Here is a 24189-nt window from a genome sequence, read left to right as displayed (position 1 = left end):
GGCTTTAGCACAAGTAAAGCCATTTTGGGCCTGTGGCTTTTCTCTTTAACAGCACCTACAGCTTCCAAGTGGGAATTCTTTATCTCCTGATATTTTTGGATGCAAAGTTTCTATCTCCCTAGGCTAAGTCTCCCCTCCTACAATACAAAGCACTGTTTCCCAAGGTAACTGTAAAATGCCACAACCAACTCTTTTGTTTTCTTACTAATGATGCCCCAAACTCACTTTGCTATGCCCTGGACTGTTACTGTTGCTGCTACTGCTAAGTCGCTTCAGTCCTGTACGACTCTGTGCGATCCCATAGACGGCAGCCCACCAGGCTCCACCGTCCTAGGCAAGAACACTGGAGTGGGTTGCCATTTCCTTCTCCAATGCATGAAAGTGAAAACTGAAAGTGAAGTCACTCATTCGTGTCCGACTCTTAGTGACCCCATGGACTGCAGCCTACCAGGCTCCTCCATCCATGGGATTTTCCAGGCAAGAGTACTGGAGTGGGGTGCCATTGCCTTCTCCAGACTGTTACTGGTGATATCCAAATTGCTAAACTACCCTCACTTTACAACCGCACCAAGATCCTAATTGTTCCCAGTTTATCAAACAGCCATCCCATCCAGAACTGATCCCTGCTTCTCAGATCCTCCTTAGAATCCTCCAGGGGGAATCTGAACCTTACAAACAGTTCTTCCCTCTTGTCCAGCACATTCCATAATTCCACTGGGAGATGTATTCCCTGACTTGTGCCTGGTAGTTTTAACTAAACAGACCTTAACACTTTCAAACAAATTTCAGGAATTGTATTAAGGAGATAAAAATTAAGTGTGAGTGATTCATAGACTACTCACTTTCAGACTATTTTCTGACAATTTCCATTCCTTCAACTTTTGCCCTGTAAAATCAAAATTAATATTTACATTGCTATGCTCTATGCACTAAAAATTCTTAATAAGAGTATGATGAGATTCTCTTAGAGGCAAAGATGTCATTTTGATATCTGAAAGAAACACATATTGTTTTGAAAAATAAAAGGTTACCAGAACAGATAGGATTTAAAGGGGGGGGGCGGGGGAACTGTACTCCAAAAGTATTACTTTCCAGTATTTTATTACATATTATTCTTTAAAGAAAGGTTGAGATATCTATGACATTGTTTTTCCACAATGTAAATCGTTTTTTTCCTAATGGTGAAATACAGTATCAACATCAGGGGCGAGGTGTCACAATTGCTGAATTGCCCCATGTCTTCAAAGCACCTAGTACACCCTTCATAGCGGCTTTCTAAAACTGTAAATTACTTAGATAATTCAGTCTTTCTCACTCTATATGATGTAAATTCGAGGAGAGGAAGACAATTTTGTGTTTACTTTGTCCCCAGCGTGTTACACAACCTGGCTACTAATTAATAGTGATTTTAACTGTTTTAACTTCACGCACTTCGTAGCGCTCCAGCGATGCTTACGCTATTGTCTGTTCTCCGTATGAAATTTGTTTTGTTTTGCTTTACGTCGTAATATTCGTCGAGTCTAAAAGACATGAAAACTACGGAGCAGAAAAACAGCTGCTCAAACCTAACCCATTCTACTGACCTACCGTAGAGCTGTAGGAACAGCTCGAGATCTCGCGAGGCCAGTTTCGCTTGGGCCCCGCCCCCCCCGCCCCTGAGGCCCAAGTGCGCATGTGTGGGTCGCCCGGAAAGTGCCACAGTGGCTGCCGGGAGAGGGAGGAAGTCCGGAAGTAAACATTGGCGATCGTCTTCATTCCTGTCGAACTGTGCTACGGTCCGCAGCGGTGGGACCGGGTAAGGAAATCTTGTGAGAACTTGGAATGAGGAGGAGGGTGAAGGTGGAAAACTCGGGGAACAGGGCCAGAGGCTCCTAATTTTTAGGAATATCCTCACGGGATTGATGAACGCAAGGTTGAGAAGGGAACGGGGACCGAGAAACAAGGAAGCAGCTGTCCTAGGCCTCAGAAGTGGTACTTGTGCCCAGTCAGACCAGGACTGTGTCTTCAGTGGTTTTTAAAGTAAGAGTTATAAGGTGCTATTGGACCTGAACTGTGCTTGTAATTCTTAAGCACTTGAAATGTTGGCCAATCTGAATACATGTAAAATCCGTATCAGATTTTAAAGAATTGGTTTATTTTTTCCTATGTTGAAATGAAAATGTGTTGATAATTAGACAAAATATTGCAAAAAGTAATTTTATCTGTTTCTTTTTGCTTTTTTAATATGTGTGTGGAATATTTAAAATGACATATAGGGCTGGTGGTTTCTCTTGGACAGCGTTTCATTTGAGGGTTTTCAGTTTGGGTAGTGGGACAAGATATGACCAAATCTGTGTTTGAAAAAATAACACTGCAGTGTGGAGAACTGATTGGCAGGAATCAGAAGAGACTAGTAGGGAAGAGTAATACACTCAGATTATTGATAGAAGGAGATGAATTCTAGATAGCATATTGAAAAGCAGAGACATTACTTTGCCAACAAAGGTCCGTCTAGTCAAGGCTATGGTTTTTCCTGTAGTCATGTATTAATGTGAGAGTTGGACTGTGAAGAAAGCTGAGCACCGAAGAATTGATGCTTTTGAAGTGTGGTGTTGGAGAAGACTCTTGAGAGTCCCTTGGACTGCAAGGAGATCCAGCCAGTCCATTCTGAAGGAGATCAGCCCTGGGATTTCTTTGAAGGGAATGATGCTGAAGCTGAAACTCCAGTACTTTGGCCACCTCATGCGAAGAGTTGACTTATTGGAAAAGACTCTGATGCTGGGGGCAGGAGGAGAAGGGGACGACAGAGGATGAGATGGCTGGATGGCATCACTGACTTGATGGACGTGAGTCTGAGTGAACTCAGGGAGTTGGTGATGGACAGGGAGGCCTGGTGTGCTGCGATTCATGGGGTTGCAAAGAGTTGGACATGACTGAGCAACTGAACTGAACTGAGATGAATTCGAGTGATATTCAAAAAGTGAAAATAACAGTACTTCGTGATGAAATAGGTATGGGAATTAGATGGAACACTTATGAAAAGGAATGGATGGTGGTATCTTTCATCAGGAGAGGGAACAGTGGAAGATTAGATTTCATAGAGAAGATTATGAATTTGAATTAAGACTAATTGAGTTCAGGTTTCTTTGAGACATCTAAGTGGAGGTACTTTGAAGTAAGCAATTGGACTGTATTTATCTGAAGCTCAGAAAAAAGGTCTGAAGTAGAGAAATAAATTGGAGAGCCAACAGTTGTATATCGTGGCTATTGAAACCTTGGAAATAGATGAACTTGTCTTCTGGTGGAGTTTAGAGTGATGAAGAATTGAGCCTTGTGGAATCCAAAATTCAGTAACCGGGCAGAAATGGAGGAACTTATGAAGGATACAGGAGGAGCAGTGAAAGGGGTACAAAAAAACCCAGGGAAATATGGTGTCACATCAGCCAAAGGATAAGAATATATCAAAAGGGGGAGGAACAGAACTGAAAAATGTCCAGAGGACTTAGCACATTGCTAACTTAGAGGTATCTTTGGAGCAGGGAGGGAAATGATTGAGAAGGGCAGCAGATAATGTGGAAATAGAGATAATGAATATAGGTGATCTTAAAGCGTCCAGCTTTTAAGAGGAACAGAGATAATACCCTGTGTACTCAAGAAGGATTAGTGTGGTAGAAAAGTTTGAGACACATATGTAGAGAGGAAATCAGGAATATATACATGAAAGAATGAGTCTCATGAAATTTTAAATGCATGTGCATGTCTCTCTCCACTTAACCAATTAGAGTTGAAAACACAACTGCAGCAGCATATAAAGATGTTAGTGGAGGAGAAAGAGACCTTTCCCTTACAGATGCTATGAAAGAAAAAGAACATATGAAACATTCTATATAACCCACAGTATGTGTTATTAGGGTGTACTTTTGATAGTTTCTCAGGCCTAGTTTATTCTAATAGTTATCTCTTCCTTTTCATGCAGGAGGTTAGATAACCATGTCAGCTGCAGCTGTGGATGCAGCTAATGCAGCCCCCTTGTCGGGATCCAAAGAAATGAGTTTGGAGGAACCAAAGAAGATGACTAGAGAGGACTGGAGAAAGAAGAAGGAGCTAGAAGAACAGCGAAAATTGGGTAATGCCCCTGCAGAAGTTGATGAAGAAGGAAAGTAAGTACTTAATTTTTTTTGCAAGATCTGTTCATTCAGAATTCAAATTCATGTCTACTTAGTTTACCTATTTCTCATCCTTTACTTTGACAGGAAACCATCTTTACCGTTTCCATCATTTTTGTTTTCATTTATTGTATCAAACTCACATGTATAATGTTTAATAAATAATAACAAAGGACTTGTAATGATAGTCCTTTTTAGTTCTTCCCACTCCCTGTCCTACTGTACACAAGTGACTACAGCTGACCTTGAACAACACAGATTTGAACTGTGTTGGTCCACTTATGCTCTTATTTTTCTCAGTAAGTACATGCAGTGCCACACAATCTGCCACTGGTTGAATCTTCAGACTCCAAACCATAGGTACAGAGGCCCAGCTGTGCAACTTGAGTCTCCACAGGTTTTGGTATCTGAGGCAGGTCCTGGAACCAGTCCTTCTCAGATACCAAGCGAGGACTGAATTTGTCAATCTATTTTGAGTTTTCTGGTTGATACCTCTGAATCTCTAAACAACATACCTATACTATTATTATAATCAACTCAACATTATTAATTAACTTCATGTTCTGATGAAAGATTAATCTCACTAACGTATATCCCTATCTTCCTTCATCTCTTCTACATCTTTAGTTACATGACTATTTTCAGTTTCTCTAAAATTTTTTCACTCTAACATATTTTATTTTTAACTTTTTTTTATTATAGTGATAACAAGTATATTCTGTCTCCCCCTCCCACTGCAATATCTCTATCCTTACATTCTACAACTTAAAAAAAAAATGTTTTTTTTTACAGAGACATCAATCCTCATATTCCTCAGTATATTTCTTCAGTGCCATGGTATATTGACCCATCAAAAAGGCCTACTTTAAAGCACCAGAGACCACAGCCAGAGAAACAAAAGCAGTATAGCTCATCAGGAGAATGGTACAAGAGGGGTGTAAAAGAGGTAGGTATGCAACCTGTCTATATGTGTGTAGAAGTGGAGATTTTTTAAGAACTTAATATAAGAACCTCTAATGTGATACTACATGACCTTTTATCTGGTATTAAAATTAACAATACATACTACTTTAGTTTCTATATTTTATAAATTTGATATTGCTAAAGTCTTTAAGCTTTCTCATTTATAATTGGTTTTCCTCTTAACAAATAAGTCTTTTCATTAGACAGTACAGTAATGAGAGCCAAAGTTATTTTTAACTTATTTAAATAAATAAAAGTGTTCTTTGTTTTTCTTTATATCCGCTTATAGAATTCCATAACCACTAAATACCGAAAAGGAGCGTGTGAAAACTGTGGCGCCATGACACACAAAAAGAAAGACTGTTTTGAGGTAAGCGCACCTTTGGGAATTTTGGAAACTGCTGTCAGAGAGTCTCTTTCTTTATTTGTGTCAGAGAACTTAATTCTGTTTATTAAATTACCTATATTTAGGTACAAGTTAAATGAAAACATTAACTTGGGTGAAATTAGTTCAGCACTGTCAAAATTTTTTGCAGGAGGACTAACTGATAATTGAATAAACCATTAAGTCCCTTGGCGTGTTCACACTGCTCTGTAAAGGTTATATGAAATTTTCCTCATGGCTTCAGATACTTAGGGGAAAAATTTAATCCTACTCTGTTTTCCAGAGACCTAGGCGAGTTGGAGCAAAATTTACGGGGACTAATATAGCTCCAGATGAACATGTCCAGCCTCAGCTGATGTTTGACTACGATGGGAAGAGGGATCGGTGGAATGGCTACAATCCAGAAGAACACATGAAAATTGTAGAAGAGTATGCCAAAGTTGACCTGGTAAGCACAGTTCACTGCTTTCCTGCTGTCCTTAAAGAATGTATATTCTGGTATATCTCCAGTGTAGCAACTCTGTTTTTTGTCTTTATGCAGTATAAAAATGATTGCATTTTTATTGTAGTAGTAGTAAGCCTAATTGAATAGTGAAATAAACAGAATATACTAACCCTATTTGGCAGCACTTTCTTTCTACTTTATTCTCATATTGTCCATTACTCCTTGATTTAGTTTGTAGGAAATACTGGAAGCATGAGAATAGATTAGTGTTCAAAACTTTTGGCTTCCTGAGGTTATATAAACTCTTGGCTCCCAGACTGTATCTTGCCTATGGGCCTGTTTTATAGGTGTCTCACATAGCATTTGAGGGTGGGGAAAGAAGAATAGGATAACTCCTTTCAGGAAACTGAATTTTATTTTAATTTAACCTCAGTTTTTTCTGTTACGATTTCACCTACTCCCATTTTTTTAAAAACCATAGTCACTGCTGTTTTTTGGTTTTGTGTTCCTTTTTTTTTTTTTTAAAGTAGAGTTAACATGTAAGACCGTGGGATTTCACATTTTAATAAAATCTGAATTTTATCTTTTCTCAAACAATGAAATATGTGGTAATCCTGGGCCACCCGGAAAGAGTCAGTCATCTGGAGTCAAGTGGCACCTTGTCAGCAAGGCTTGCTCTCTGCAGTTTGTCCCTGGTGCTGTCTAGCTTAGTTTATATTAATGCCTGACTCAAACAGGACTTTATAACTCTTACTTAAATATGGCCAATTGGATCTGACTCATTTTCATTGGGGTTTTTTTTTTAATTTATTTTTTATTAAATGAAAGATTCTTTAAATTCTACAGTGCTTTACAATTTTCAAAAGTTTCACACACATGATTTCATATAATCCCATAATAAACCCCCTTTTATTAATCTCCTGCCTGCTTAGTGCCCCTCCCCTTTTCTTCTACCAATTGGTGACCACTAGTTTGTTCTCTGTTATCTGTGAATCTGTTTCTTTCTTGTTATATTCAGTAGTTTGTTGTATTTTTTAGATTCCACACAGTACTTGTCTTTCTCTGACCAATTTCACTTAGTATAATGCCCTCCAAGTCCGTCCATGTTGCTGCAAATGACAAAATCTCATTCCTTTTTATAGCTAAGTAGTAGTCCATTGTGTACCACATCATCTTTATTCATTCATCTGGTTTTTTAAATTAATTTTTATTTTGATATTGTTGCTTTATAGTGTTGTATTAGTTTCTGCTATATAACAAAGTGAAACAGTTGCATATATACGTACATACGTCCTTTTTTAGGCCACTACAGCATTGAGTAGTTTGGGGCATTTTTTGTTTGTTTTTTGGCTGCCCCGTGTAGCTTGTAGAATCTTAGTTCCCCAACCAGGGATCAAACCTGTGTCCTTGGCAGTGAAAGCACAGAGTCCTGACCATTTGACTACCAGGGAATTTCCCTGAACTCGTGTTCTTCAGGAGCCAGAGGTCTAGAGCTACAAGACAACCTTGTACAGTGACCTTTTCTGAAAACAGTAAACTTATGCATTTTATTGATAAAAAAATTAAATCTTCATTTAATGGGACTTCCTGGTGGTCCATGGCCAGAACTCCATACTCCCAATGCTGGGTGGGTGCTGGGGTTCATTACCTTGTCAGGGAACTAGATCCCACATGCTACAATTAAGGGTTTGCATGCCGCAATTAAGACCCAATACAGCCAAATAAATAAATGAAAATAAATATATTTTAAAAAGTAAATGTTCATTTGAATATTGAAAGTAAATTTCAAATGTTTCTTTTTCCTTAGGCAAAACGAACACTGAAAGCCCAAAAACTCCAAGAAGAATTAGCCTCAGGAAAATTAGTGGAACAGGCTGTAAGTAATAAATTGATCGTTAAAAAATTTCAAACTCTTAGTAAACAAAAAATGAAGATTGACACAAAAATTCATTTTATCTCTCTCCAGTTAGAAGAAATTTGAGAGAGGGAAGTGCTATCAAGAGGAAAGAGTATAACTGACACATTAAAGGTTCAAGGGACTATAAATTGATGCAGTCATTTTGGAGAGAATATTGCCATAAAACATTTATATACCTTTTCTGGAATTAAATTAGTAGATCTATCCATCCTAAAAATTTTCTAGTATTCAGAAAAATCATTTTGCACAAAAATGTTCACTTCAGCACTTTTTACAACAGTAAGAAATTGAAACGTTTAATAAGGAATTAGTGAAGTGAGCTATCCTTCCTCTGCATGAGAGAATGTTGCATAGCTCTTAAAATGGCTTTCATCAAAGCTTAGTAACAACACTGGATAACATATTTTAATGACACATGGAAAATATCATATTACCTCATAGGGAAGACGACTAGAACACTAGTTCTCATTTAATATAGAGATTAAAACACTAGTTCTCATTTAGTATAGAATTAGTGGATTTTTCTTTTTATTTATTTTAGCATTTCCTACACTTTGAACATGTAAGGCAAAAAGAATTCTCAAACTAAAAAAAAAAGATATATTGCAGACAGAGTTTTTCCTATATTTTTTTCCCGAGTCAGTCAGTTTAATAGTTAAGTTATGCTTATTAGAGTTGTGAAAGTTTAACAAATTTATGGTGTAAGTAAAAAACATTTTCGAGTTATCAAGTTTAAATTTCTAAAAGGGACCCTTAATAAGTGAAGTCAGTCAGTCATGTCCAACTCTTTGCAACCCCATGGACTGTAGCCTACCAGGCTCCTCCGTCCATGGCATTTTCCAGGCAAGAGTACTGGAGTGGGTTGCCATTTTCTTCTCTAGAAAGGGACCCTTAGCAAGTATAATTACAAAGCAAAGAGAACTAGGTAAGTTAATCACCAAGTGAGCAGTCACAGAGGCAGGTTCAAAGCACAAGTTAACAGAGAGATGATGTTAAAATCCAGCTGTGCCCCTAGCTAGCAAGATGGTCCTGGAAAAATTAATTTGCTTCTCTGAGCCTCAGTTTATCATCTCTAAAGCAGAGAGAACAACGCCTACCCACCCCCCACCCCAACACACACACACACACACACACACACACACACAAGAGGCTTAGCATACAATCATACACTAAATACTTGGTAATTAGTAGCTAGTGTGATTGTTAAGCATTACCAGCTCTGGAAGAAAGAAGAGGGCTTTTTTATTGTTTTTCTAACATGTTCTCTGTTGTTTCTTGTAAACATATAATAATTTATTTTCCTAGTAAGCATACTTAAATGTTTGTAAGGGACTGCTGAGTTTTGCCCATTTGGATGTGAAGATTAACTACATATAGTAGGACTGTGTCTACTGTATAGATTTAGCAATATAAATATCCTTTGTTGAACTAGCAACTTGCAAGAACTCAAAAAAACTCTTAAAAAAAATTTCCAATTTTGAAAGTAACACATACTCAGAAAAAATACATAGAAAATTATAAAGAAGGAAAATATTCTTTATGTTAACCATTAACATTTTAAAGTAGGTCTTTTAGTGTCTCAGTCCACTCCCTCACATATATCCATGTATGTGTATGATTGTAATACAACATGTTTTTTAAATGGATTCATCTTTACATTACATTTACATGTGAAGCCTTTTAAAGGGCCATAATGAAATACTGAGCACTTTGTTCCAGGCATTTTGTGGAGTTAGAGAATATACTGACCAACTGCTAATTAAGAAAGGGTGTCTTTGAGGCATGGAGTTCACACCTCTTCAAATCATAGTATGTTGTCACCTGAGTAGATTTCTTCATTGCCGAAATTTTACAAAGGCTGTTTTGGCTCTAAAGATACTTATTACATGGATCCTGGTAACTTTCCTTTTTGGCCTTCATAGAAAAACAGTGAAATTTAATGAAAATGTTGTGTCTGAAGATAAACATGTATGAAATGAATATTTATTAGGTATATTGATCAACTTAATCTTTCTATTACATATTTGTGATTATAATCCTATCATCAATGAAAATTTTGGATTTGCAGACAGTCTGATAAAATTATTCTCAGTGACATACTTATATTTAAAACTTATGTGCTCACTACAGGTGAGAAATATTAGAATTTGTTGTTTAAATTTATTATTTTAATTATGTTTTTAAAAGTGTTAAATAATCATTTGATTCAGTATAATAAAATCACAAATTCATTTTCTTCTTTTGTGGCATAGAATTCTCCAAAACATCAGTGGGGAGAAGAGGAACCAAATTCTCAGACGGTAATACATACAGGTCCTATCAGGGTATACATTAAGGTTTAAATTTCTGATGTCTAATGTTAGTAATAACTCATGCAGGACACAAGGAGTAAGGGTTGGGTTAAAGGGAAAATAAGAACTAGATGCTGCTCTTTTTTTCTTAAAATTTTTTCCCCTTCTCTTTTCCTCTTTCAGGAAAAAGATCATAACAGTGAAGATGAGGATGAAGATAAATATGCAGATGATATTGACATGCCTGGACAGAATTTTGACTCTAAGAGACGAATTACTGTCCGGAATCTCAGGATTCGAGAAGATATTGCAAAAGTAAGCCTTGCCAACTTAACATACATATTCAGAAAACATTTGTCTTCCCAACCTAAATTTTGTCTGCTCACATGGTATCTGGATAGTATATGGGTAATATACTCAGTCATTCCAAAGTATATCACCCCAGACATGTGCCCGCACACACACACACTCGCTCACTCACCTCCTACTAGTCTCCTAAAATCTTTGATGAAAGTAAACATTAACACCGTCTTAAAACATTTTTTTCTTTCTAGTATTTGCGGAATTTAGATCCAAATTCTGCTTACTATGATCCTAAAACTAGAGCAATGAGAGAGAATCCCTATGCGAATGCTGGAAAGAATCCAGATGAGTAAGTAGCAAGTTCACTGTAAAGATTTCAGGGTAGGGGAAGGAGTTTTTATTAATAAAATGCAATCTGAATTAAAATGAGTATCATCTATGGTTGGGTCAGAAAAAAATTTCCTTAATCTCTGAAACAGTTTTTTTTTTTTTAAAACAGAGTCAGCTACGCGGGGGATAACTTCGTTAGATACACAGGTGATACCATATCAATGGCCCAGACACAATGTAAGTGTTTCTTCTATGTCAAGGTATTTGATGTCAGCTCATAAGAAATTTGGGGGCATTTTTTTAAAGCTTGTTTTCAAGAAGCCCGAAAACAGTGTAGCTGACAACTCATTACGATGGTTTTAATTACCCTAGTGTTTGCTTGGGAAGCCTATGACAAAGGGTCTGAAGTGCATCTACAAGCAGATCCTACAAAACTAGAGTTACTGTATAAGTCCTTCAAAGTCAAGAAAGAAGACTTCAAAGAACAGCAGAAAGAAAGCATCCTGGAAAAGGTAATTATGACCAAACGACACACAATCCGTTTTAATCCATCGGGATTAGGTGCAATTGGTATACAGTATCAGTATAACTATATCAGTGAGCTTTTACAGCAAAATAAGCCACCTCAAAACCTAATAGTTTGAATAGGCATTTATTCTTTCTCACTGTTTTGTACATCAGCTGTGTCTCCTGTTCTGAGCCTGCCTATCTGAAACCAGATGATCTAGAATGGCCTCCCTTTGGTTTCTAGCAGGTAGCAGGTCTCCTCTGTCCCAAGGAGGCCTCACCTCTACCCCACGTGGGTTCTCATCCTCTGATAGGCTAGCCCAGCTTTTTTACATGACATTCTCAGGATACCAGAGATTAGCAACAAAGTGTGCCCTCGTGCACAAGTGTTTTTCAGGTCTTTGCTTACATCATGTTTGCCAATATTCCAGGGGCCAGAACAAGTAGCATGGCCAGGCCCAGATCCAAGGGATGAAGCACCAAAATCATGTGGCAAATGGGGGCATGCACACAGGATAAGGGGAATTTCATATGAGCCTTTTATAATTCACCACACTCAACAGATGAATAGCAATTGAGACATCTCTTATTTGCCTATGAAAGTTTGGTGGCTTTTTTTTTTCACTGTGTTTTATATAACAAAGCCCATGAAGAATAGTCCTCTAATCTTTGTGATTGGAAATAAACCCCTCAGTAGAGATTTGAATGCAAATCTTTGTAAAACATATTTAATAATGATCAATGTCCTTTTAGTACGGCGGTCAAGAACACTTGGATGCTCCTCCAGCTGAATTGCTTTTAGCTCAGACTGAAGACTATGTGGAGTACTCAAGACATGGGACAGTCATCAAAGGACAGGAGCGGGCTGTCGCTTGCTCCAAGTACGAGGAAGATGTGAAGATCAACAATCACACAGTATGTGTTGAACTAGAATTATATTGTGTCCTTGTTAGCATTTTGATCTGGATTATAGTTTTCATTAGTAAGTCATTGTTGTGTTTTGGTTTTTTGTATTTTAACTTTCTTATTTGTAACAATTTTTAAAGGTTATATTCCATTTACAGTTTTTACAAAATACTGGCTGTATTCCCTGCATTGTACAGTGCATCCTGGTAGCCTGTCTTAACCCAGTAATGTGTACCTTCCACCCTCCCATCCCTATGCTGCCTCTCCCCTCCTCTCCGTTGTTAACCACTAGGTTGATCTGTGAGTCTGCTGCTTTTTTTCTGTATTCACTAGTTTGTTGTATTTGTTTAGATTCCATATGTAAGTGATATCATATAAGTCTTTGACTTATTTCGCTAAGCATAATGCCCCTTCAAGTCCATCCATGTTGCTGCAAATGGTAAAATTTTATTCTTTTTTATGGCTGAGTAGTATTCTGTTGTATACCACATCTTCTTTGTCATTCATCTGTGTCTTAATTAATTTTTAGTGTAATACTGTTGCTTTATTCCCTGTATTTTCTATAAACAGGAATTCAGATACAAAGGCTTGATATAAGTTAAATATTTTGACAGCGACACTTCACAGATGACAAAGTATATGTCATATTGCATATTATATCACATACATAATAAAGCTTATTTAATTTGCTGTACTTTTATAGTACCCAAACTACACTTGTCTTTTTAAGTAAGAGTCAAAAACCTAGCTACCTAATAAGAGCCAGGCCAGTAATCATGTATGAGTGAAATGAGCCAGGCAGATTTTACAAACTAGAGAACACGAGCCCTGTCTAAAAGGAGCATCCACTGGTCAGCAACAGGCAGTTACTGACAAGTGTGAATGTGCCTAGAATTTCCCAATCCTTCTGAATTTTTCAAGAGAAGCCAGGTAGCCTAATTTTTTTAATTTGGCGGGGAGAATGAGAATAGAATGTAAGATCATTGTAACCACACACTCACCCTGTTAGCTAACCCTGGAGTCCCTTTAATTGTCACTGTTTATCACCAGCATGTGAGACTAACCCCACAAGGACCTACTGTATAGCACAGGGAACTATACTTAATATTTTTTAATAACCTATGGAGAAGGAAATGGCAAACCAATCCAGTGTTCTTGCCTGGAGAATCCCAGGGATGGGGGAGCCTGGTGGACTGCCGTCTATGGGGTCACACAGAGTCAGACACGACTGAAGTGACTTAGCAGCAGCAGCAGCATGAGAGAAAAGAATCTGAAAGAGAAAAAATATATATATATGTATATATTCTGTGCTGTACACCTGAAACTAACACAACATGGTAAATCAACTATACTTCAGTTTTTTGAAAATAATACAATTAATTAAAGATAGGATTTTTTTACAAAGGAAAACAGTATATGAGAAACCTTAGTTTCAGGCTCCTTTTTAAGAAACCTCTCTCTCTCTCTCTGCAGCATATCTGGGGATCTTACTGGAAAGAAGGCCGATGGGGATACAAATGCTGTCACTCTTTTTTCAAGTATTCCTATTGTACTGGAGAAGCTGGGAAGGAGATTGCTGTAAGTAATTATCCTCTAGTTAGTAAAAACAGCCAAAGCTCTTAGGTCAAACATCTGTATGAAACATATATTTTTATGTTTCAGATTTTAACTTTTTCTTAGATGATTGGTAGCTATGATACTCAAGTTAGATTACATATATTTTTCCACAGAATTCAGAAGAATGTATTATAAATGATTCAACTGGAGAAGAATCTGTGAAAAAACCTCAAACCCTCATGGAGGTATGTCCCAATTCAGTTGTCCTGAATTTTTAAGTCTTAAAGGGAAGACTTTAAAACTTGCCCTAGAACTTTGGTTTTACATTAATAACACTATATGTAAATGCTCTGTATCAGATGCATCAGGAAAAACTAAAAGAGGAGAAAAAGAAAAAGAAGAAAAAGAAGAGGAAGCATCGAAAGAGCAGTTCAGAGAGTGATGATGAAGAAAAGAAACATGAAAAATTGAAAAAGGTACTTTGTGAAGGCTAAATAAATAGTAAAAGTGACCACAGTCGTCTTTATTTGTAGGAATCTTAGAAAATTATCTTATCTTATTCCCAAGCTCATTTTAAAAATGAGCAAACAAACTCGAAGACTGGGTGATTTGCTTGGGTCATCTGTCAGGTCCAGAATACAAATGGAGATTTTGTGTGTCTCCATATTGCCTGCGAGTTATTGACATGTTCCTCAGAGAGAATTGCCATCTTAACTCTATAATTGTAAGCTTCAGCAAGTCTTGGGAAAAGTCAGAATTGTATTCTTCGCCAAAAGCATCAGTTGCCGGCTTCTGTCAGTAAAATGAATCTCATTCAGTTTTTGTTGTTAAATAAAATTTCTTTAACATTGAAAATGTCATAGGATGTTTTGTGCTCTATGAAAATTTTTGAGCCAAATAATAATTAGTTGTAGCTTGACAGCGATAGAGCTGACTCCCAGGCAGAGGCAATCTAGGATTTTGATGTAACAATTCATAGTCAGTGGGGTCTTTTGGTACTCTGCCACTTCTGAACCAAAGGGATCTGACTCAGAGCCATGGTACTCATGTATTTCTTCTCACTATAGGCACTGAATGCAGAGGAGGCCCGTCTTCTTCACGTCAAGGAGATCATGCAGATTGATGAGAGGAAGCGACCTTACAACAGCATATATGAAACTCGGGAACCCACTGAAGAGGAAATGGAGGCCTACAGAATGAAACGTCAGAGGCCAGATGACCCCATGGCCTCCTTCCTCGGACAGTAGTAACTCGTCACTGACGCTGACCCAAGATAGACTCTGCTTATACATTCTTTTAGATTCTTGCTGTTGATTATCGATGGAAAAATCCGTATCTATTCTCATTAAAGTCAGGAAGCAAGGAGACTGCCCGACCTTAATGAAGTATCCAGAAGTCTCATAATAAATTCATTTCTTTACTCGGTGAAGAACAAAGAAGAAGAAATAAAGTGGTTCATTAAGTGCAGATTAAGATTTTATTTCCGATTTTATATTAGTGATTGGGAAAAGATCTTAGTTCTCCACCTATCATGAATATCTTCTCAACATTTATTTATTAAGTTTCAAACTTTATTTCCTCAATTTTTATGGCCCTTTATCTAGTGTTAGGACTCATTGTGAAGGCAATTAATTACTCTTTCTTGAAACAAGGGCTTCATTTTGTTTTTATTGTAACTATAACTGTAGTTATTTAATAATCATTTCTTTTTGCCTTCTCAGATTTTTCTGATCTGAAACTGATAACCTATCTTGAGCTTTGGGTTACTGGAAGGAAATCTGTAGAACGTGTGAATAACTATCCCTGATGTCAGTCTGTGTAGTAACAATTCTATTTCCCCCTTGGTTATAAAATTTTGATTTTCAAAACATTTCCTTGTATTTTATACTCAGAACTAAATGTGTTAGCCTTTGAATGGGGAAAAAAGTTTTTCACCCTGAGTTAGTGTTGACTGATAAGTCCTAGGTCTTTTACCAGTCTGGACAGGAGTATTCAGACACTGAAATCCTCTCCTTTGTCACAGAGAATATGGTTTGTGATACTAATAGCTATTTTAATTGTGATTGCCTTTATATAACAGTCATGAATATTAGATTTTTAAAAGATTGTAGGGTATCTGTTGTACCTAATCTTTATAGCCAGCAGGTGTGTCTCGGTAAAATTTGCAAAAAGTTAAACCTGAAGTTGAATGTTTCTTCAGAATATTACAAGTATAGCCTGTAGGGCTATTAGTATTTGAGAATGACATGATTTTTAAGCTGCTTCTAATAACATTGGGAAGATAGTGCTGACAGAGTGGGATGGGTGAAAACAGCCTGTTTAAAACCCCTGACACAAGTACATTGACTTTTAACAGTTCACTGGCTTTTCTGAACTACCAAAACCCACTAGAATATTGCGTTAAGTTAACATCTCAGAAATACTGCTGATGGGAAAGTAACTAAATCAAATTGTCAAGTACTGTGGATATACATTGCATCTAAATTCAGACCAGTATGAAACAGTGATGCAAACAGACCTAATTCTTACCTACTTTAAGAATGTCAAAAATTTTTGTTTTCATATTCCTACCTTAACAGGGGCTGGTTCAACATAAAATCTGATATTAGTGTCTATTTTGTATTTTATTTATCTTTTGTTAATAAAGATATATAATTGGAAATATTTAACTGTGAGTAGTTTGTAGCATTATTTCAAATATTTGGCAGAAAAGTAGTTTATAGGACTGGCAAGAAGGCTAAGTTAGCTTCTGCACATTTGAATTAGAAGATTTCAGGACACTTTAACTCAAAAAAATGTGTCACCTAACATTTTGGGGCTTCTGTTTTCTTTTGTGAAACCTAATTTAAGCTGATTTTAGAAAGAAATCTATAATATCTGAAATCATGTCTTATTTCTGTTTCCTTTTGGATAAAAGGTAACATCTAGAACATTACTCAAGATAGCTTTGATTTTATTATCTCAGTTATAGATGACTTGAGTGCTGGAACTATGTGCTATTGCATATGTTATCCCTCAGAAGACTTTCATGGGGTGAGTAATAGGATGCTATGCGTATTTCACAGTAAGCATAGGGACTCATTGAGTCCAGGTAGCTTGCTCAGGTCCTAACGGTAAAAGGTTGGGGTCAGGATGTAAACCAAAGTCTTTGACTCTAAAGCCTATTCCTTTCTCTAACATTTAAGGCCCAGATTTTTGGACCAGGAAGGCTGGTCTTTTGCAGTTTCTCTCATTGACAGAAACCTTAGGCAGGCTCTTGGTGTTTTTATCAGGCTCACCCTCAAGACCTGAAAATGAGGTATCTGCCTCACTTTGTTTGACATTTCTCCCTCCCCTAGGCTTGTGGGATGCATCTCACAAGACTGACTATACAAAAATGAATGAAATGCGATGTCATGAAAAACCCTTAAAGTAGAAAAGAGGACTGTATTTCGGTTTGTTTCATTCAACATTTTCTAGTTTCTACTTTAGGTTTTTTCTCTAAAATCTGATATGGGTTTATTTCTCTAAAAGTCTTGTTTAAAAGAATCTTAAAAGCCATTTCTCTAAGATGGATGATGATTCTCATCAAATTCACCTACACGCTGTAATTAATGGGGAGATGGGGGCAACCAGCATGGGCAAGAAGACACAAGCTCATCCTCTACCATTTTATCTTAACAGAATTTACAGCTTGTCTCATTTGCCTGGATGTTTAATTTGGAAGTAGAATTAACTTCTTTTCTTCCTCATTCGTTCCACAAAGAAAATGGTTAATCATTGGAGCTTCATAATCGCCAAGATCAAAGCCTGACAATACAAATTTTTATTTCTAGTGCTCTGAATGTTAAAAAGTAGAACTATGTGGCTTTACAGTGCTTTTCATCCCTGAGATTCTACGATGCATCTCCTCTGCAGACACAATATGCAGAAAATTCCCAGCTCCACATACACAACTTGAAAAGAGAAGCAGCGCGCGTGCTCCTTTCCTGGAGGCCGGGGAAGGGGCGGGGGGTGCGAGTTGGGGGCGCTAACCGTTTGCCAGTGCGCCTGCGTGCGAGGATTCGCCTCGCCCTGTCTGCGGGCGGGAAGGCTCCAGGAGAACCCGGATGGAGCCCGGCGTGGTAGGAACGGGGGACGCTGCGGGCGCAGCTATCACACCGCGCCCCGCAGGGTCCTGCTCCGGGGTCGCACCCGAGAAGCGGCCGCCTAGACTGGTTCCAGCTCCCGGAGGCTGAGCCCTAGCCTGAGCGGAGAGGGAAGTGGAGCCCGAAACGGGCGCCTAAAAGAAGCCCGAGCATCCCTTGGGCCTGCGCCTGCGTCTCAGAGCCGTCGGCTGGAGACCGAGCAGTCTTCTTTCCGCGCCACCGGAGTCCTTAGCTTGCCCTGGCAGCCTTCTAAATGCTCCGTCCTTTATAATACACCAAGCCTTACCAGTTACGAGCCCATGTCGTTTACATGCACGCTCATAATTAAACCTCCCAACAACCCTGTAAGGTAGGTACTATTGTCATCCCCAGTTGAGGGACTGAGGCTTGGACAGGTCCCAGCCTCTAAGTGACAAAGCCAGCATCCCAGGCGTTTGCCTCTGGAGTATTTGCATTGCATTCCTTTACCTTCTCTCCTGGTTTTTGCTTTTCATAACGTAAAGATAGTGAATCCAATCCTCTGCCTCCCTGGATACCTGCACCTACCATGGACTGGCATAGGCAGAGGCCAAGTAGAAGTCTGATTGTGTTTGGTTTGGTGTTTAAGGTTTACTGCCGCACTTTGGTGTTGTCACTGCTGACATAGATGTTTTAGCCTTTCCCGGGTATTTCTGTTATATGAATGTTTACTTGTAACTGACTGATTTTTCTCTCACTTGTGATACTGTTTCATATCTACACTTCATAAACTTGCAAAATGTTTTACTCTGTTGCATCTGTTCTTTCATTCTGCATCTTTAGATGGCTTTCAGCAAATTCTCAAAAATCTTTCTGAAAAGTAATTATGTCTATGTTAGTAAGTAAGCATTTTTGTTTATTTTACTGTTTATTATGGGAAATTTCCAGCATACATAGAGTGAGTATGGTGTAATGATGTGTGTCCATCATCCAGCCAACTCAAGACCAGTCCTGTTCTAGTTCCACCCCCGTTGTGTGTGTGTGCTGAAGTACTGTATTTCAGAGAGCCCAGACATCATTCCACCAGTTAATAATTAAGTCCGTGTTTCTAATGATGAAGACTTTTTAAAAACTCAACCATACCATTATCACACTGTTTCAGTTAATAATAATTCCTTAATAAGATGATGCTTTTTTTAATGTTTACATATTTTAGGGTATTGTGATTGCTAAATACCACAAAGGAACAAGTGAGAATCCTGAGATTCTATAACACAAGAAAGCCTCTTGGGCGGTAAGTTCATCTTTGAGGATCTTAAAACTTCTTGCTACCTAGTCTCCCTTTTTGAGGGGGAGGGAGAACAATTTTTCTAAAAATTCTCTTTTTCCAAACAGGTAAATCTTCAATCAAAATATATGTGAGTAGCATAGAATGGATAGGAATATACTCTTAACTCATCCCATAATTTCTAGTTGGAAGTCATTAGAAATAAACATGAAGTAAAGAAAATCATTTGAAGTAAAGCTTTCTCCTTCGCTTTCTCTGTACCCCCGAAATATACATAACAATGTACAGAAAGATAAGCATTTTTTTATGTTCATCTCATAATTCTGTTATCAGTTAGGAGAGGTTCTAAACACAGTCTGCCCATGGTCTCCTCACTTGACAAAAGAAAGCTTAAGATCAACTCTAAATTGTCTTTATCAACTGGCAGACATCTGTCAATTTTAAACTGGTCAATAGCAACCATATGGTAGATCAACTTGCTAGTTACATAGAAGTACATTTTACAACTAGTTATTCTTGGCAGAGCCTCTAGCAAGCTAGGGCTTTAAGTAAATATTCTTGGCTTACTTACTGTGAGTTTTTTATGGCTAAAGTGGGTATTTGGATTTCAGTGTATCCCTGTTACATTATTTCAGCCACATTCTGTGGCACAGAACTTTGGGAATCATTTATATGGGAGATAGAATTGTTTTCTAAGGTATATTTGAGCCTACATGTGGATTATACCATTACTCATTGCTCAGGAGGGAGAAAGAGGAAAAAAGAAAACATATCTTTCTTTTTAGGTCCCTCAGCTTTCATAGGAAGTTGTCATCAACTCAGAAAAGGTAAATGGGTGTTAAAGCATTTAGTGTTTACTTAGCAACCTAGAATATCTGTAAGGCTAGGAACTGGCCTGGGGATGTGTTCATTCCTCTAAATCTGTCTGTGTACTTGGATATGTATCAGAATCACCTGGACAACTCTATTTTAGATTCTCTTGTCCTGCTACTGGAGAATGATGATGTATTAGTTCCGAGGTGGTACAGGGACATGTTTTCTTTCAGAAGTGCTCCCAGTGATTGTGATAGGCACTCTCGTTAAGAGATTCCTGTTCTGGGTACTATTCAGAAAAATTATCTAAAACACTTTATTTAGAGTACATATTTGGGGCTCCTACTCCAGAGCGAGGGGATCAGAATGTCTGAGTGTAGGGTCCAAGAATATGTATTTTAGCAAGAGACTTAGATGATTCCTCCATTTATTTACTGGAGAATACCTGCCTTCTACATCCTTTCCTACTATAATTAAGGCTTTTCTTCTATGAGAGAACTTTTTCTGAAATTTCAATAACAAGAATAGTTGTGTTTCTCCTGAGCCACTTGTTTTGCTTTTTTTATATGACAGTATGAATCATGGACGGATGGCGCATATCCTGCTTCAAAGGTGGCTTAGTCAGACCTGTTTGAAATTCTCTGCTTAGGTTGGAGTCAAAGCCACTCACGGCTCAAATAGTTTTATAGACTATTTGATTTAAATCCTTATATATTAGAAAGAACTAGCCAGCATGTCAGAATCTGCCCTTAGAGTATTTAGTGAAGACTTCTTCTCCATTCACTGGTTCATAACTGGGCGGTATGCATGCATCTCTGGCATAGGATGGAAGGAAGGGATGGCAGTGAGATGCCTTTTCTGGGAATACAAAATGTACCAGATTTGTTTGGAATATACGTCATTGAAAACAAAGTAAGCCATACCTGCAGCTCACCAGTAGAGAACTTACAGGGTATTCACAATTTGTATAAGCCCTAATCTCTCATATATAACTTGCTGGCAAGGTGTTTGTTCCAGGACTTTAGCTGTGAGTTTGCTCAATTTATGTTGTCATATTGTCATGGCTTACTTTGAACTGACATGTTACAGGATATTTCTTGACATGTACACAGATGACAGGATGGCATGAGAAGTGGCTTTGTTTTCATTCAGTTAGCCACTGGTTTTTAATGTCTGGATTATATTTTACTTCCAAGCAAAAATCTTCAACATCTGTGGAATACTGCGTGAGAAGTGTGGGGTGCCATGTCGAAGAAACGCAAATGGGACGATGACTATGTTCGTTACTGGTTCACCTGTATGACAGAGATTGATGGAACTCAGCGCCCACAGTGTGTATTGTGTAACTCGGTATTTTCAAATGCTGACCTCCGACCATCAAAACTGTCTGACCATTTTAACAGACAGCATGGTGGTATAGGTGGGCATGATCTCAGTAGCCTGAAACATGTGCCAACACCAGCTGATCAGAGTGAAACCCTGAAAACATTTGGAGTTGCATCTCAGGAAGATGCCTTACTACAGGCATCATATCAGTTTGCATATTTATGTGCCAAGGAGAAGAATCCTCATACAATAGCTGAAAAATTAGTGAAACCTTGTGCACTGGAAATAGCACAAATAGTTTTGGGACCAGATGCACAAAAGAAGCTTCAGCAGGTACCCTTATCAGATGATGTGATCCATTCTAGAATTGATGAAATGAGCCAGGATATCTTACAGCAAGTTCTAGAAGATATCAAAGCCAGTCCTCTTAAAGTGGGTATTCAGCTTGCGGAGACAACAGACATGGATGACTGCAGTCAGCTGATGGCATTTGTGCGATACATAAGAGAGAGAGAGATTGTAGAAGAATTCCTGTTCTGTGAACCACTGCAGTTAACAATGAAGGGAAAAGATGTGTTTAACCTGTTCAGAGACTTCTTTTTGAAACATAAGATAGCACTCGATGTATGCGGCTCTGTTTGTACTGACGGTGCCTCTACTATGCTAGGAGAAAATTCAGAGTTTGTTTGCTGTGTGAAAAAAGAGGTACCTCATATCGTGATCACACATTGTTTGCTGAACCCTCATACACTTGTCACAAAGACACTGCCTACAAAACTGAGGGATGCTCTTTTTACTGTGGTGAGGGTAATAAATTTTATCAAAGGGCGAGCTCCAAATCATCGCCTGTTTCAGGCTTTTTTTGAAGAAATTGGAATAGAGTATAGTGTTCTCCTTTTCCATACTGAAATGAGGTGGCTTTCCCGAGGCCAGATGCTTACTCATATTTTTGAAATGCATGAAGAAATAAATCAGTTTCTTCACCACCAAAGCAGCAGTTTAGTTGATGGCTTTGAAAACAAAGAGTTTAAAATTCACCTCGCGTACCTTGCAGATTTATTCAAACACCTAAATGAACTTAGTGCATCTATGCAAAGGACTGGAATGAACACAGTATCCGCTAGAGAGAAGTTGTCTGCCTTTGTTAGGAAGTTTCCATTTTGGCTAAAGCGGATTGAGAAAAGAAATTTTACCAACTTTCCTTTTCTTGAAGAAATTGTTGTTTCTGATAATGAAGCTTTATGCATCGCAGCTGAAATAACACGGCACCTGCAACAGCTGAGCAGCTTCTTCCATGGCTACTTCTCTGTTGGAGATCTTGATGAGGCAAGTAAATGGATACTGGATCCATTTCTCTTTAATCTGGACTTTGTCGATGATGGATATTTAGTGAAAAATGATCTTGCTGAATTACGAGCTAGTGGCCAAATCCTAATGGAATTTGAGACAATGAAGCTTGAGGACTTCTGGTGTGCTCAATTCACAGTGTTTCCCAGCCTGGCAAAGACAGCGCTAGAAATCCTTATACCATTTGCAACTACATACCTTTGTGAGTTGGGATTTTCATCACTTTTGCATTTTAAAACAAAGTCCAGAAGCTGCTTGAATATGAGTGATGACATCCGTGTGGCTATTTCAAAAAAAGTTCCTCGTTTCTCAGATATCATTGAACAAAAACTACAGCTCCAGCAGAAGTCACTGTAAAATGACAAACTTTTTGTGTATAATTTTTAACATATTCTTAAGTCCATTGTAAAATTAAGCTATAATTCTCTCTCTTTTATATTTATGATATACCAAATGCTATGTTTTAGAAAGTTTAGCATTTTTAACTTTTGATTTTCATGTGAGATGTGAAAACGTTTTGAGAATAAGAGCACAAGCAGCAGAAAAGATTAAGTGCTACTAATACATAGGATTCTTCTAAGTATCTGTTTAACCTTTTGATGTGATACATATAAAAAAGACACCCAAGCACTGGAATATCCAAGCTACTTGGTATAATAGGCTATGAATAGAGCCAAGAGAAAAAGAGAAGACCTCCCAGAACACACATTAAAAGTCAAAGGCAAAGGATGAAATGACATACTGAGTCCTCCCATGTCCTTGAGGGTTGTTTTAGGGAGGTAATGTTATCAAGAGGATTTTAAAATGTTATAGTGAAAGAAAGGATGATCCTAGTTAATTTAAGATTTATTTTTAAATGTATTATTTGGAGTTAGTCCCAATGTCCATTCCTCTGGTTCTATGCTTTAAATTCCATGACACTAATAAACATCCTGATATCTTGGTAGTCACTCCTTGTCTTCTTTTAAGTTACATCTAGACTCCAAGTCATTGGGGCAGCTAAAGAGGAGATCCTAGAGCTCTGTTCAAGAGATTTCTAATTTAACTGGCCTGGGCCAAGGAGCTTCATTCTCAACCAGCTTTCCAGACAGTTCTGATGGATTCTTTGGCCCTCTCACCTCATCTTATTTTTCCTACACTTAGTTTTCCTTTGCCCCAGTTTCTTCACTTATTTTATACCTTATGCTATATGTATTTTTCTAAGATTAAAACTTTTGAATGGATCAAAATATAAATAATAGAGAAATGTTGGACCAAATATCTGGGCACCTGATGACCCAGCCAAGTCAACATGTAAAATTAACCACCACAGCTACTATCAACAATCCCTGTGGGTCAAAACATTCTGATTTCCATTTTGTCTCTTCTGTGCTCAAAGTGCATCCACCTTATCCCTCATGACTGAACACTGCCACATGGCCCTCACTACTCCAGGATCCTGTCAACCCCACCAAAATCCATGAGCTCATCTCAGTGGCAGCACCTTCTACCAGCCCACAGAGAACAACCACCACAGAGATTTCTGAGGATATCGGTGATCTCCTCACTAATGTATTGCTCAATATCTCAGGGAAGGGGTG

General features: G+C 38.0%; 2 protein-coding genes across 2 annotated transcripts; both read left to right on the top strand.

The window, feature by feature from the left end:
• Nucleotides 1-1723: 1723 nt before the first annotated feature.
• On the top strand, nucleotides 1724-16419 carry SLU7 (SLU7 homolog, splicing factor). The gene is made up of 16 exons (XM_015096173.4): nucleotides 1724-1795; nucleotides 3956-4139; nucleotides 4938-5091; nucleotides 5398-5478; nucleotides 5777-5941; nucleotides 7746-7814; nucleotides 10109-10156; nucleotides 10331-10462; nucleotides 10702-10799; nucleotides 10950-11017; nucleotides 11153-11292; nucleotides 12041-12202; nucleotides 13667-13771; nucleotides 13924-13995; nucleotides 14110-14226; nucleotides 14818-16419. Exons 2-16 carry the CDS (start codon nucleotides 3970-3972, stop codon nucleotides 14995-14997), a joined length of 1761 nt encoding a protein of 586 aa, XP_014951659.2. The 5' UTR covers nucleotides 1724-1795; nucleotides 3956-3969; the 3' UTR covers nucleotides 14998-16419.
• A 1407-nt stretch (nucleotides 16420-17826) lies between these two features.
• Nucleotides 17827-23555, top strand: FAM200C (family with sequence similarity 200 member C). The gene is made up of 3 exons (XM_027970474.2): nucleotides 17827-18226; nucleotides 19052-19129; nucleotides 21133-23555. The coding sequence occupies exon 3, from the start codon at nucleotides 21182-21184 to the stop codon at nucleotides 22964-22966; it is 1785 nt and encodes a 594-aa protein (XP_027826275.1). The 5' UTR covers nucleotides 17827-18226; nucleotides 19052-19129; nucleotides 21133-21181; the 3' UTR covers nucleotides 22967-23555.
• The last annotated feature ends 634 nt before the right edge of the window (nucleotides 23556-24189 follow it).

This window comes from Ovis aries, chromosome 5, assembly GCF_016772045.2.
Source record: "Ovis aries strain OAR_USU_Benz2616 breed Rambouillet chromosome 5, ARS-UI_Ramb_v3.0, whole genome shotgun sequence".
Classification (NCBI taxonomy): Eukaryota; Metazoa; Chordata; class Mammalia; order Artiodactyla; family Bovidae; genus Ovis; species Ovis aries.
This window is presented reverse-complemented; position numbering and strand designations above follow the sequence as displayed.